Genomic DNA, 15,853 nt, shown 5'->3' on the forward strand with positions numbered 1-15,853 from the left:
CATGGTCTTTCAGGCTGAGCTGTTCACAATTAATGTCTGTGCCCATAATTTAATAAAATAGGGTACAAGAAATAGGCTGATCACCATTTTTACGGATAGTCAGGCAGTCATCCATGTGTTGGGTAGTTATGTAGCCCGTTCCAAATTGGTGGAAGAGTGCAAGATCCACTTGAACTCTCCTTAACCAACAAAGTTCAGGTTGAATGGGTACCTGGTCACAAAGGCATTAAAGGCAATGAGTGAGCGGACTACCTTGCTAGGAAAGGATCTGAATCCGTTCCCTTTACACCCAACGCCATATGTGGGATTAGTCTCAGTCAAGTGAAGAGGCACATCAAGACAATTGCTGAGGATAAGGCTGGGTTATTTTGGAGGAACACCAGATTCCTTACCTTTGAGAAGGAATCGTATCTCAGACCCTAAACTTTGCGAGACGGTTCACCCCTATACGATATCCATTTGCATCTGGCCTGCTTTCAGCAGGGAAAGGACAGTGTACAATAAGCCCTCTGTGGCCGCGGTGAACTTTTGCCAGAAAAAAAAACAACATTTTTACCTACAATATTATGAAATATAAACAGTATAAAACATTAAATAAGAAATTTATAATCTTTCAAAATTTACAAACTCATGTTCTAAAAAATTTACAAGTGGCTTATTATATTCTTCCTCTAAGCAAATAAGTGAAATAATAATAGATTTCCATGCAATAATTTAGAAACACGTTTGGGTAACTATTTAAAAAAAAAAACAGATTTAGATTTTCTTAGTAGGCTAAATTAAGAAATTAAAAACTTACAGGCATTTTTCAATGCGTACACCTTGTACAAAGGAACTTGTGTTAATGACAAAGAGCCATTTGTCATCTTTATTCTTGGCCGTTCTAGGGAATACAACTTCTTCCTGAAACAAGTAAGGAACATTATATTACAGTAATAAAAATCATAATTAACTATTATACCTGAGGAAAGTTTATTTCAAATAACCAATAAGTTACATTCATACATCAATCAGGAATAACAGCCAAAAAATTTATTTATTACTGATTATCTTGAAAATAATATGCATAAAGTTTTATTTTTATTTCCCAAATAACAAATAAACAATTTATTCTAAATATTTTGTGTAGTTATGATTTAATTGCCATATTAAAATTAAACATAAAATAGGAGAAGAGCACAAACAAGAAAAATTTTTTTATAATAATTTACAGGTACTTCTCTTGTATTGCATGAAATCATATTTTAGTAGTGTGACTGCAGTGAGTATTGCGTTTCGATAATAGCCAAAACATCCCAAGTATGTAAACAATAATGTAAAACTGTAAAATATTTATTGTTAGATAGTTTTATAATAAATATCAAGGGTGTAATGTGGTCCATATGATTTTCTGCAATCATTTCTTATCGATATCTATTAATTAAATATGAATCCAACTAAAAAAACTAACAACGAAAATAAAATTGTTTACAATAGGTGTAAATCTCAGATTAAAACTTGTCAAAAATTTATTAAGAATAAATTTTAATTCCAAAACTTTTACTTACGACGGAAGCACAAAGAGGTTGTTCATTGGTTGAGTTGATATCAATTCTTTGCGTAATAGGAGGCGATTTCAGTTCATCTGTTCCTTGTAGCTCTTTAAATTGATCCAAATCATTGTCAAATATATTTTCAAGATTCCTGAAATCGAAACAAAACACAATTACATAATAAAATTATAAATTTATGAACTCATAATTTTACACAATAACATTATAAGAACTAGAACTTCTTTAATTCAAAAATTGTCTTGAAATAATGAGAAAATTATCAATCTTTTGCATCAAAAGATAAGGATATATATTTTAGTGTTATTTTGCATACATAAGAATGGTGTGTACTAAGAGGGATTATGACGGTATCAAGTTTTTGACTTTGCCTAAGGTTGGCAGAGGCAAGTTCTTTACCCAGTGTGTTTGAAGAGTATAGAGCTGAAATGTATACTTTGAAGTGCCAAAATAAGTATTTAATGAATTTTCATTTAAGACATATTGTTTTCAATATTTTTTTGGATTCAAGTTTTTTCTTTATATAAATTTTTTTATAAATATAAAAAAGTGTCTCCTACTAAAGGAAATATGTTCTTCATCTATAATTCGAATATTTCCTGGAATGATAAAAAGCAAAGCTCAATAATTTTTGAATAAAAAAAAAGTCTAAAATATAAAATTTTGTTTGTTGAAAGGTTTACGTAATATAATTAAATAGATTTTGTTCTGTAATTTTTCTACATAGTAAAAAATATGTATAGTTTTTAAAAAAGAATAACCTATTAATGGTGAAGTTAATATATACAGAAAAATAATATAAAACAAAAATAACACCACAATATATACATATTATAAGAAGAAAATGGAGCACACAAAACTTTTTTTTTAAGGTGCAATGTAAAGAATATTTTACTCTGTGAATGGATAACCATTTGAGGAGCCCTGGAGATCAAAGTGCATTTTCTGACAAAATTTATTATGTATGAGAATTTTAAATTATTTTTAGCAAGAAGTAAAAATATAAAGTTTTTAGGAAGATGTTCTTTCTTTTAACTGATTTACGGCTATGAAGTTAAAAAAGGACTTTGTTCATGTTATTTTCTGGATCAATGATGTTTTGTCAACAAATTTAGAAATGGCCAAAATTTCTTTTGGTTTGGAGCTTCTTATTTAATGTCTTGAGCATCTCATTTATCGATTGTGGAAAAAAAAAAACAGTAAAATGATAAGATAGATAAATTAATTAAATTTTAAAATAATAATTCTTTACTCATTATGTACTAGATTAATAAATACATACGCTGGATAGCCATCTACTCTTTCACAAAATGTTGTACCATCAGCACAAGGTGGTGGCTGGTTTTTGAGAGTAGGTTTAAACTTTTGAGCTATAACTGGATGAGTTGGTGGAGTCTTATCATCATCATCATCTGGAAAGACAAATTGTTCTTCTGCAGCACCAACTGTAACAACCATTAATTTATTTAATAAAACAAAATAAATAAATGATATAGTATTTTTTAAAATCCATAAAAGTATAATTAATAAAATTAATATTCTTACTTCTACTAGAAGTGTTCTTGTCTCGAGCCCAGCCGCCAGAAGGAGTTCTAATCATACAAAAACAATTATTAATAATTAAAAAATTATCATGTACACAAAAAAAAATAGAAGAATATAGTAGTCGATTTAAGGTGAAGGCAGGACTATGAATTAAATTAATGTTAGACTGTTAATAGTTTACCATAATTTATTTATAAATTAACAATATTTCGGCACATCAAGCCATCTTTAAGAATATCTGCAAGAACTCGTAATACATTACAATAGAATGACCATAAAAAAATAAAGTTATTGATTAACATTTTTAGTAATATATTAAACCATATTAAAATTTTCAAATAATTTAATTTTAAACATGACCCTATCTTAAATTTGAAATTAAACATAAAATTTGAAATTAAACATAAAATTTGAAATTAAACATAAAATTTGAAATTAAACTGCAGAAGGAAAAATTCATGTCATTCATTTAAAAGATGAAACACAAAGCAATTACTTTGTTGTTCCAATATAGTACTAATTATTTTTTAAACTTATTATTTATTGATTAAATTTATTTTTAAAAAATAATACTTAATAAATTCCCTAGTACAGTTTAATGGCATATAACCTCAGAAGGTTATGATAAGCAAATATTTATTATTAAAACATTACATGTTTACATTGACATCAATCCAATTTAGGATTTTATTAGATTATTGATTTTTAACGTTTTCAATTGTAAATAATATTCATTTTATGATCTAAATGAGATATGGGTCATACATAAAATTAAATTATTTGCAAATTTTAATATGGCTTAATACTATAGTAATCAATAATGTTAATCAATAACTTTATTTATTTATAATGATCATGTATTGTAACATATTGTGATTTCTTGTAGATGTTTCTGCAGTTGGCTTGAAAGACCAAAACATTGTTACTTAACTGTAGTATTGACAGCCAAACATTAATTTAATTTATATACCTGCCTTTACCTTAAAACAACGTTAATTTAATTTACTAAAATATACTTAAGTTATAAATAAAGAATTAAAATATAAACATACATTATCTAAATAAAACACGCATCAAATGACTATCTACAATTCATTGAGTCAATTGCCTAAGTTGTCGTCACGAATTGAATAATTTTGATCTTCAGCTGCCAAAATAGCAACTGAATTTAATCGATACCTGGAGGATGAGGAGGAAGAAGCAGAAACTAGCTGATCATGTTGAGCGGACTGAAGTAGCTGAACGCGGTGGCCAGGGGTCCGAGCTACTTCAGGTAATTTTTGCTGAACATCCAATTTCTTGACTTGAGGAGCTTCTGGCTTGACTGCTTGAGAAAATTTTGATCTGAAGACGGCTTGAGGAAATTTTGACCTGACGACTTGAGGGACGTTTGGCATTACAACTTGAGGAACCGAAGGCCAGGCCATTCTAGGGACAAAATATTCTGGGAAGAATACTGGGCTTAGCATTAATACTCTTCCACGAGGGAGGCGCCTTAGAAAATATATAAATAGATTAATAATTTAATTCACAAACATACATTTTTAATAATATTACATTTTTATATAATTTATACAATGAGTAGTTATGGTTCAATCCATAATCTGCCTCATAAATCGTACATAAATAAAATAAAAAAATTATTATTGATTAATATTAAGTTGAGTATATTAAAAAAGAAAAAAAAAAATGAAGTCTGTACCGCTATAACCCATGAAGGGTCAGGGGTGCAGTACTTTGTAAGCAAGTACTGTTACTAGACCAACGGTTGTGCAAGCAGGTGATTTAGTCAGAATCACGCTCAACACAATTAAGGGTACCCACTTTATGAGGCTGGGTGGACCCCGGAGGGCTCCCGAACCCACAGGGCTGACTCACGGCTACAGTGAAACAGAAAATAATTCTCTGCCACAGCCGGATTCAAACCCGGGTCCTTGGAGTTTTAGCACAGTGCCTTACCAATGAGCTACCCACTCCCACAAGTTTAGTGCATAAAGATTAAATTTGAAATTGAAAAAAAAGAAATCAAACCGTATGCCTGTCAAAGGCTCCTATAACCCAATAAATAAATATTTAATTATTGTGTAAAAATAATTGAAGGGTAGAAGAGAAAAACAATCAGATTAACTTTTTGTTTTTTTCGATAAAATAGAGTAACACACCTCTATCTCATCCACAGTATTACATGTCAGTTTCTTTTTAATTACAAGAAATAACTCCCTTCAGTGTATCAAATGAATGAATAGTTATATAGAAAACTTTAATTAAATATATGACAGTAATAATTCAAATAAAAAAAATTTATATAGATAATAAAATATATATAGATATTTATTTATTGTTTAGTAATCTTTTATATGAGTTGATAATTCATTAATAGATTTCATCATATATCAATATCATATAGTTTTCTTTTTCTCAGTCAGTATCTATATTATTATTATAATGTTAAACTAACTTAGAGATTTTATTTAGCCTTCATTCAGAGAAATTAAATTTAATTGAACTATGGTAAGCAATCAATTTTTATTATTGGATGTAAAGTTTTTTAATTTCTTTTGAATATTTTACTAACATTAATAACTATAAAATCTGCAAATAAATATTGTATTTTTCAAATAAATACACGATAATTTTCTCTTTCACATTGTAATACTTTTCAGGGTATTCAAAATTTTCAGAAATACAAATTTTATTATAACATGTATTATAATATCGTGGAAGAAATATTAAATTCAATAAGGCTAGTAAGACTAGGCAATAGGAAATATTTTTAAAAGTATGATATTTGAGCACAAACTGGTAATGTCATCTCGATCTTTTTCGTGTAACCAGCAAGAAAATTTATAGCATAATTCCTCAATTTTGATCAAAATTGTTTTTTATTTATTTGTTTTTTTTTTTTTAAAGAAAAGCTCTCTAAACTTTCTTTTTCTTTGGGAGTGGAAACTTCGACCTCTAGTGTGACGTTCTGTGGAAATGGTAAATTAGGAACATTTTACAGCCATGTCACCTTCCTGATTATTATACTCATTGACACCGATGTCAAAAACCAGTCAGTGTAATTCAGTAATTTTTTATGAATATTATAAAATATTTTTATTTAATTTCAATAAAACTAAAATAGTTCTATAATTGTGGCTTGGTGCTAAATTCGTGCTATTCTATTTTAACGTGTTTTGGCAGGAAGTGTTTGAAATTTGAAAACTCTTGATTCTCTCGGTAAAGTGTTATTTTATATACCCAACCTTTGAAAAAGTTTATGTGTTTATACTAACTTTTTTCTATCCTTTGGAAGATCTTACAGAATTTGGTATTACTTGAATCAATTTAAATTATAGTTTTAAAACAAAAATCCTTTTAGGACAAAACCTATCAATGGATGATTTCTCCACAACTGTTTTTATGATATAGTAGAACCCCTCTTATCAGTCCTAGTCAGACAATGTTGGTTAAGCGGGAGAATCAGTTAACCCATAGTGTGCAAAAGAAGCTTCAACGTTAATTTAATTTATATATTATGTAAAAAATAAATGCAATATAAAACAAAAAGAAACTTGATGTACAGGAATGGGATTTCTATGTTTTCACATATTTTTTTTACAATTTCTAAACACACATTTATGCTTTCTAGAGAAATTTCGTAATGTTTTTAACAATATTCTTTTATATATTTTTAAATATTTCATCATTTTTACATTTAAAAAAAGTTCATATTTTAGTCCATAGTTGAAATTTTATTTTATTTATTATTTTATATTTCATTGTTTTTTCTCATAAGTACATATTTCCTTTACCTTAGGAATTTTTTATTTTTTAAATTTAAAAGAATTTTTGTTTTTAAATTACGAAAAACAACAAATTCATAGATAAAAATTGCAAAGGTAGTCCTAATTTATTTTCCAAGAAGCCTAAAATAAACATGTAATGAAAGTTTATGATCTTAATTTTAGGGATTTTATAACAATCAAGTATAAGCCTGTGTATGTAGAACAATCTTTGGTCAACAGAAATCGATTTTGTGACACAATCGTTGACTAATTGTTTTTGAAAACTTAAAGATGTATCTTACTTGCAAATTTATTAAAGAGAAAACATATTTGAATAGAATTTATTTTTTTTAAAACTAATTTAAACAAATTAAAAAGTTTTATACAGTATTTTGTTTATTTTCACACTTTATTGAGTTAATTACTCACTTTTGGATTTTTTTATATCAAATATTTTTATGTTTTCATTACATATTTATGTAAAAATAAACAAATATTTATACAATTAATTTTACTTTTTTAATCACATAAAAATTCCACCCTTAGTAATGTGTACATTAACATGTGATGAAATTAAATTCGTTAGACCAATTTAAAATTTTTAAAAAAAATCTCTAAATGCTTGATTAAACTTAATTGTACTAACAATGTTTAAGTTTTAAATAGTCTCCTCAAAGTCAATCATTTCTATTTTTTTTTTTTTTTACCGAACATATTATTTTCTCTTCACTTTACTTATTTATTATTTTTTCTTAACTTTATTTATTTATTAATTCTCTTTTTAACACTAGTTAATTCGAAGACCCAGTTAAGTAGGGTTCTATTGCATATTATTTCTAATCAACAAATTTATTCATATCCTGAATACAGTAGCAAATTTTAATAATAATATATATATATATATATATTTACCTGACAGGTGTGCTGGAATTTGGAGGAAACCTAATAACCCTTCTTGGAGTATGGGTTATATTTCCAGGTGGAAGGCAGTCAGCAAAGCTGATCTGAAAAAGTAGGAATAAATTAATAAAAATAATAAAACAAAAACAAAAATACCCAAAAAAGTCAAATCATAAATTTTGGGAATATCCTCAAAGTGTTATAATTATTTTTCATCCTTCAGTATTCCTTAACAATAATTTTATTTTAGTATAATGTACATCATTACAAAATAGAAGAATATGTAGTGTGAAATTACAGGAAAAATAGGGAAATTCGCTCGGAAGAATTTTTTAAATATCAATTTTTCACCACAGGACCTTGTTAATTTTAGTAAACATTAAGTTGTGGTAGTTTTCAGGAATTAAAAATTGTGTTTTCCAAAATAAAATAGCATTAAAAATTATCAGAATATTAATTTTTTCTCAAATTCATATTTTTGTAAGATAAATGTTCTTCCACTTATTACATTATTGTTTTTAAATGTACATTTGAGTGTTCATATTGATGCTCCTTTTTTTCAAATCATGAAGTAATTTTTTTGTAATTCATTGGCATGTCGATCAATTTAAAAATATATTTAATATAATAATTTAATTGAATTTCTACTCTTCCAAATCGTGGATCTTCACCTTGAAACACAAGAGTCGGATCCAATCCATGGAGATGCTTTTATCTTCGTAAGGTGGAAGGAAGGACATGAGGAGATAGAATATGGACTAGCCTCAGAGTTGAACCGGCTGAGAGCATCCTAGAGGAGTACACGCTAAGGCAGCTCGATCACCTCCTTAGGATGGACCAGGAAAGAACTGCCAGGAAGACATATGAAACTCAGGTAGAGGGAAGAAGGCCAGGAGGCGGAATATGGACTGGAGTAGGTGATTATGATGATGATGATAATAATTTAATTCTACACTCAGGAGCAAAAACACATAACACATTAGTTGTTTTGCAGTATAACTGAATATTCTTTTTCCAATTTTTATTCCTTAGGAACAGTACATTTTTTTAGTTTTTTTTTTATATGGTTAATTTAAGCTTTCAAAAAATTTATTAAATTGAAAATTAAAATTTTGTCAACAAATAAAAAACATTAAAATCAATAAATGTATAATTTTTTGTTTTCCAAATTTGGTGCTTAATTTGAGTGTTTATTTATATTTATTTGAGTTTTTATATTTATTACTAATGCTTTAAGTCGAATGTTTTAATTTTGTTTTTTGTTCTCATGCAATGGTTATTAATAACTATATATTATCATATGTTTAATCAGGAACTAACAGAAAATTTTAATTCAATTTTATTTGATACAAGTGAACAGACTTAACTGATGAAAAACCTACCACGACTTCAAGAAAAAAAATTAAAAAGGAACAATACCAAACTGGTAAGTACAGATCAATTACATCAACTGCTCTTTCATTTCAATTTGGGTGCGAGATGAAACCATTCTTCGAATTTTTTATAACAATTTTAGGGTTTGGAAGAAGTTTAATAATGTCTTTATTGCTCATTTCACATACATCAAAGTCTTGAACTACCTATTGAGAATTCTATTTGTCAAAACAATGTAATCGGTAGATGTCATAATAGTAAATATTGAAAGAAAATTAAATATTTGTCTTTCTATTACTGATTGTCCCTAGACTCCTAAGAATTTTCAATGAGGCTAGGAAGTGAAGAATCAACTACTTTCCATCTGTACACCCAAGAAAAGCTTGAAAAACCGAAAACAAAAACAAATATAAACACATGTTTAAAGTGGTTCTGAAATACTACAAAACATAACTTTTAATGATTTTGTTGAGCACTCAGAAATGAGCATCAATAAAAATACTCATACACTTTTACTTCTTTTTCACATCCTGGAACAACTAAAGAGGTCATAGAAGGGTACAAAGGAGAACAAAAGAAATATTCTTAGTGATGAGAAGTTTTCTGCTTCCTATAAATGGTCTTAGTTATCTTGGTTATTTTTTTTTTTTTTTGTGAGTGTACATCAGTGGGTATTTTTATAATTGATTTTGGGAATGACTGAAAACTTAATGATAAAGGTAAAAAGGTTACAATAATTGATGTATTACATTTAAAATCCAAATTATGTTTCATACCAATACTTAAAAGAATGCTGAAAAGATAGCATCAATTTTTTCCAGGTTTACGGCAAAAGAACCAGGTAAATCTGATTTCTAATGTCACAGCCTCAACATTGTAACAGGGCTTAGGTGTGATGAAACAAGCATTATATATTTTATAACAATTAATGATTAGGACCTCAATTTGGGAAGGAAATGTTTGCCACAAGAAGGATGACTGAAAAATATAATCATTCACATTCAGATGGTTGATCTTTCTTCAAAAGCTTTATTATTGAAATATAACAAAAAATTTAGAATGTCTTCTTTAGAGCTAAGTACATAGATCCTTATAACTTCAATCTTCAATATAACTGGTAAACATTTTTATCATCTGTCTATTATCACAATCAAAATATAATTTCTTTACATGATAAATTGGGCTGAATTGTGAATCAATTTATATAAATTAAGTGTTAATTTTCAGTATAAATACTTTTTTTAACATTTTTTATGTAAAAAAAAACTGAAATATTAATATAAATAGTGGTATTATATTTCAAGAATGATATATGAAAAAAGTGATTAAATCATCTCAGAAAACTAAGATGTTATTTATTTTTTCACCTGAGCATATTTTAATTTCAATTTGTTCAACGATATTCAAAAACATTGAAAATTTCATAATCAAGTTAACTAGAATTGAAGGTCTCCAAAATGTTTTGATTGATATTAATCAGTAAACTTTAAATAACCACTGATAAAAGTAAATCAACAGTTAAATAACAACCTATGGTTAAACTGGATTCCATAATCGATACCCTAACATATCGTTAAGCGTGGTATCGATTATAATATAGACTCCGATTGTTAACTTGAAAAGTTAATGATAACATTATTATTTGGAATAATCTTTTGTTTCCCATTATTTAGAGCTAAATACATAATCCAGCGATTCGTTTAAAATTGGGTTTAGAATAACATGAAAATCAGGGACTTCGTTATGGAAGCAATAGGGGTTATCACTCCTTCCCACCCCCAACGATTCGAAAACCCAAAAAATTGGGAAGTTTGAAGTTTGAGAACCAACGTCAAATCCCAAACATTGTGATAAAACATTTTACTGGAAGGGTTACTAAAAATTAAAAACAATAGTTTTCTGAAGTTGAGAAATTTGTTTGTATTTTAAATATCTAATATTGTTTTTTGAATAGATAAGAAAATTACTGTTGTCAAGTATGGACATTAAGTAAGTGAAGAGTGCAAACTCAAATAGTGGTAAAAATTAAAGTATAGAAGAGAAATTTGGTCAAAGTTTTCGAGAAATTAAAAATTTTTAATGAGCATTTTTAGAGGCCAAATTATTTTTTAATTAATCATAATTATTATTTTTACGTGTTATAAATTAACTACAGTTTTATAATAAACATAATCACATACAATATTTTATATTATTATATTCAGTATAATCAGAAGCCGAATTTGCAATTATCAGATTTACGAATAGAAACTCCGATTTCGATATTTAATATGATAAAAATACACCCTCAAAAAAAAAAAAAATTATAAATAAATAACTATACGCTATTTTAATAAGCCCTCACTTCAAAATCAAGCTCACACTTAGGTTTCACATTTTTTTAAACTCCGTTTTAAATAATTAAATATACTAAATTCACGCATAAAGCCATTATTGTAGACAAACTGGTTATAATCCTAAACTAATTTATTTACCAAAACATTGCCTTGTGAGACAGAATTAAACTCATATACACAAATATAACAACATAATTTAGATTAGTTTTTAAGTTACTAATCTTATAACCCATAATTCGGATATCTCCTTTCTCAGCTTTCAGTGTTAAAATCTTAGTACTTGACCCGACTTACCTTATCAATGTTATTATTAATTAATAATGTAATTAGTCATGTTCTTATATGTATATATATTTTCCGTAAATATTCTTGAGGTTCAGCCAATAATAAACAAATGTATTTTGTTGACGCTTCGAGATTTTATTGTTCTCATATTCAAGCCAATTATTTGTTTATTTAAGTATTCAACATGGAATAGATAATAGCTGTCCAGTATAACTAACTCTCCCAAGTTTTGGAATAATAATCTTAAAGTATTTATAGTATTATTCCAGAACTTTTGAGTTAGTTGTAAAGGAAATTTATCAGTTATTCACTGTATAATACATCAGTTACCAAACAATAGGGATGAATAAAAAAAAAAGATCTCGAAACGTCGTCAAAATATAGTTGTTTATTATTCACTGAAATTCAATATCCTTTAAAAAAAAAAAATAAAATATGTATTATCCCTTTTTTACCTTTTCACAATTTCTTTATAGAACAAAAATATAATAATAAGAATTTTATTTTTTTAAAAAAGTTTCATATTCACAGTACTACAACACACTATAATACACACAGTACTACACTATAATTCTTCATGTTGTGGTTTATTTAAATGTTCATATTGCATATTCCTTAATTCAGTTGATTTATGGCTTTAGAAGAATGTAATTTTTAGCAACAGAAAAAACATAAATTTATAAAAGTTAATTTTAGACACTGAAACTTCATACGTTCATCAAAAAATTCCATCCAGTTTTCACTTGTATACGAATCAACGCACCATGTGAAAAGGATGTCCGGGTCTACAATCGTGGGATCTCCAGGTCATGGTTTGGTGAATTTATGCCTTATTTTCTTACGAAATCCTACTTCTAAATATAAATAAATAATTTATAATTATAATTTAACATCTAAAATATGATCCATAGACGTAAATAAATAATTATAAATGGACTTTTAGTTACTTCACACTCATGCAAGACCTTGATAATAGACTAGGTTACGTTATGTCCGGTTATTTTTTATTTTATTTTTTTGTTACAGTGTTATATTCTATTTATATACTCAGCTGTAGAGGATTGTACAAAAATATATATACATTTTTAATTTTCTATTCATAAAGTATTATTGTAAACTATGAAGAATTCGACCGAAAAATATTTTTTTAACTTTTATAATTCATTTATTGTTATTTACAACTGTATAAAAATAGATACAAGTAAATTTGTTGTTAGTGATAATATGAGATGATACAAACATGTAGAGAATCGATTTTTCGAACCGATGGATGGATTTTAATAAAAAAAGATGAGGACTAAATTAAAAAATCTGGTGCCGTGCGCCTATCACGAGACTTTCATTTACCATTCTACTTACGTTCACATGTTCCGTGTGGAATGATGGAGCCATGTTAAATTTATCGCATTTTTTTATGATTTTTGAAAAAAAAACAAAAAAAAAACGACTAGAGAAGGTTTTGTAAAAAAAAAATATTTTTCTGCTCCTATAAAAATTCGTATTTTAGGGTTTCTCGAGGTTCAAATATAAAATATTAACTTTGTTAATTTCAATAATACAATTGTTTAACGAAATATATCAAATACCCATACATTTTATTGAGGTAGGGATAGATCGGGAAAGCTCGGGAGAGCTCGGCTGTTTCCGAACGGCCTAACTTGTACTTCTAAATCTCTATTTTTATCGTTAAATAATAATAAATTTTTTTAATAGTTTATATTTGTCATAATTTAGATGCAGCATAGGGGCTTCAAGTTTTTTTGTTTTATTTGCTAAACCCTGTGTATGACTCATATGCATAAATGCACAAGATGCGATGGCCTTAACCCGATCAAGGGTGCCCTGACATATGTAAATTTTTATTTACGAAACCTGTCAAGTCCGCTTAGAAACCAAACTTGTTCATCTGCTTCATTAATTTCCGAAACTTATTTTCTCACTTTTAGGGATTCAAATTAAAAAAAAAAACTTTTAATTGACTTTGCTAAACTGTAATGTGTAGTGTAAGTGTTGCCTCCGTGTGTTTATATATATTGCTTCCAATGATAAAAAGCTTCCCCACATCTGCTCAAGTGTGCGTGTATATAAATATAACATATCAGTTGAACTATTAGGTCTCAGGGACATAATATATTGATAAGTATTATCTGCAACGATATAAATATATTGCAAATGATGTCTGACATTTACGCAAAATTAAATGTTTACATGTCCATATGCCTTTCTTTTTCCGATTAAGATACAAAAACATAATAGAAAACAAGAACTGTAGCAGATGACTGATAAAAAATTTATAATATAGATAAATTCAAAGTTAACAATACCATGCGATAGCTGGTTTAATCATACTTGAGTCCAAGAGAAAACAAAATCGAAAATCGAATAATTTTATTTTATAAATCTATTACATTTGTCCTTCAGACATTTCAATTTCACGCTGAGCCATTGCGTGTGTGTTTGTATAAATATTAATAAAATAATAAAAAAATAAAAAAAAAATTATATTATTATATTTAAGCTTCATTTATCTAAAATATGTAAATCATAAAAATGTATCATACTATCAAACATCTATATGTAGCAAAATATTGATAGTTAAAAAATTTTATATATAAAGTTGTACATTCTGAAGAGGAGGTTGGAGTGTCCCCGAAACGTCAAATATTTAAAATATATAAATCAGGCGTTGTGTTATAATTTTACATGTAACATTTTTTATATAAAAAAAAATTATATAAATTGTAATCCGGATGTTTTGTATTTAAAGTTGAAACTATTTTCTGTCTAGAAGTCACTGGAGATGGACGAAACGTCAGAGTTCTTGCCATAAAACTTTTAGGAATCGTCGAATCGAAGGAATCTTCACAAAATATTCTTTTAAATTATCTTTAATTTCTTTATATGAAATAATTTATCATTTATTACTGTTAGCTGTAAAAAACAATGTTTTTATTATGCAATCATAACTATTTATTTCTTTTTTATTACATGATAATAACACCGACAGGAATAGAAGGGAAGGTTTCCCTGAGAACCTGACCCCTAAATCAGGAATTAGGAACAGTCTTGTCTTGGAAATATTAAAAACGGGAAGAGGAGACTAATTAAAAAATAAATAAATTGTTAATTCGAACAACATCGAAAAAGTGATTAGAATTGGAAAAGGCCGATTTCCAATTTCAACCATTTTTCAATTTTATTGTTATCAAAGACTACTTACTATAACATTTATATTAAATATCATAAATTTATAATAAAATTTTATATAAAAAATATGAAATAATTTGATAATTAACTAAAAGAGAAAATAAATGTTATTGTGATTCAGCGGTTGTGACAACAGTAGTCTTACTTTTTGACTATTGTCATAGTAACCATGGAAACATGAAAACATAGTAGTACTATTTTACTTAATATTTAAATGGATATGTAGTAGTTAGGAAAATACTGTCACGATAAATAAAAAGGAAATTGCTGTCTTGAAACAATTAAAGTAAATTACAAGATTAATTGTAATTCTAAGTAGGGAGTTGTGACGCGCGCACTGCACCATTTAAAAAAAATAGTCGATTTAATATCATGGCATTTGATAATATTGTCCGTTATAAAAAAAAAAGAAAAGAAAGAAAAAAAAATATTCAGAAAGAGAAACAAATTTTTCTTCACTGTACTTTTTATTTGAAGAAGATAGTTGACCGTATGAAGTAGATTGTAGGAAGATAGTTGACCGTATGAAGTAGATTGTAGGAAGATAGTTGACCGTATGAAGTAGATTGTAGGAAGATGATAGTCTGGGTGGTGTTCAAAAAAGGTATCAAAATAGTAAAAGAAAACTATTTATTTTGCAAGAATTCCTGAGGGCTAAATGAAAGAAGAAGATACAAACATTGTTAGAATTGAAAGAACATTAAATTAAAAAAAAAACATTTCAAAATAATTGTTTTGTTTATAAAATATACAAAAGAAATAATAATATTAATTTAGGGAATTATACACATAGGTAGACTAGAAACTAATTACTAATAGTTCACCTATATGTATACTTCCTTAAATTATTATTATTATTTCTTTTATATATTTTATAAACCAAATG

At 27.1% G+C, this 15,853-nt stretch overlaps 1 protein-coding gene across 3 annotated transcripts in view; it reads right to left on the minus strand.

Moving 5' to 3' along the window:
- spz (Spaetzle domain-containing protein) overlaps positions 1-15,853 on the minus strand; it is a 49,127-nt gene that overhangs the window by 1,601 nt on the left and 31,673 nt on the right. The window contains exons 2-7 of one of the 3 annotated variants that reach the window (XM_067049835.1): positions 7,778-7,869; positions 4,275-4,523; positions 3,096-3,142; positions 2,833-2,995; positions 1,548-1,683; positions 800-903 (exon numbers count right to left, since the gene is read on the minus strand). In XM_067049835.1, coding sequence (XP_066905936.1) covers positions 800-903; positions 1,548-1,683; positions 2,833-2,995; positions 3,096-3,142; positions 4,275-4,523; positions 7,778-7,869 — 791 coding nt within the window. Of the gene's footprint in view, positions 1-799; positions 904-1,547; positions 1,684-2,832; positions 2,996-3,095; positions 3,143-4,274; positions 4,590-7,777; positions 7,870-15,853 lie in introns of all 3 variants that reach the window. The other 2 variants (XM_014424047.3, XM_014424048.3) reach the window with 2 other exon arrangements.

The sequence above is a fragment of the Halyomorpha halys genome, unplaced genomic scaffold (assembly GCF_000696795.3).
Source record: "Halyomorpha halys isolate HHAL.00 unplaced genomic scaffold, Hhal_1.1 Scaffold450.1, whole genome shotgun sequence".
NCBI classification, from domain to species: Eukaryota; Metazoa; Arthropoda; class Insecta; order Hemiptera; family Pentatomidae; genus Halyomorpha; species Halyomorpha halys.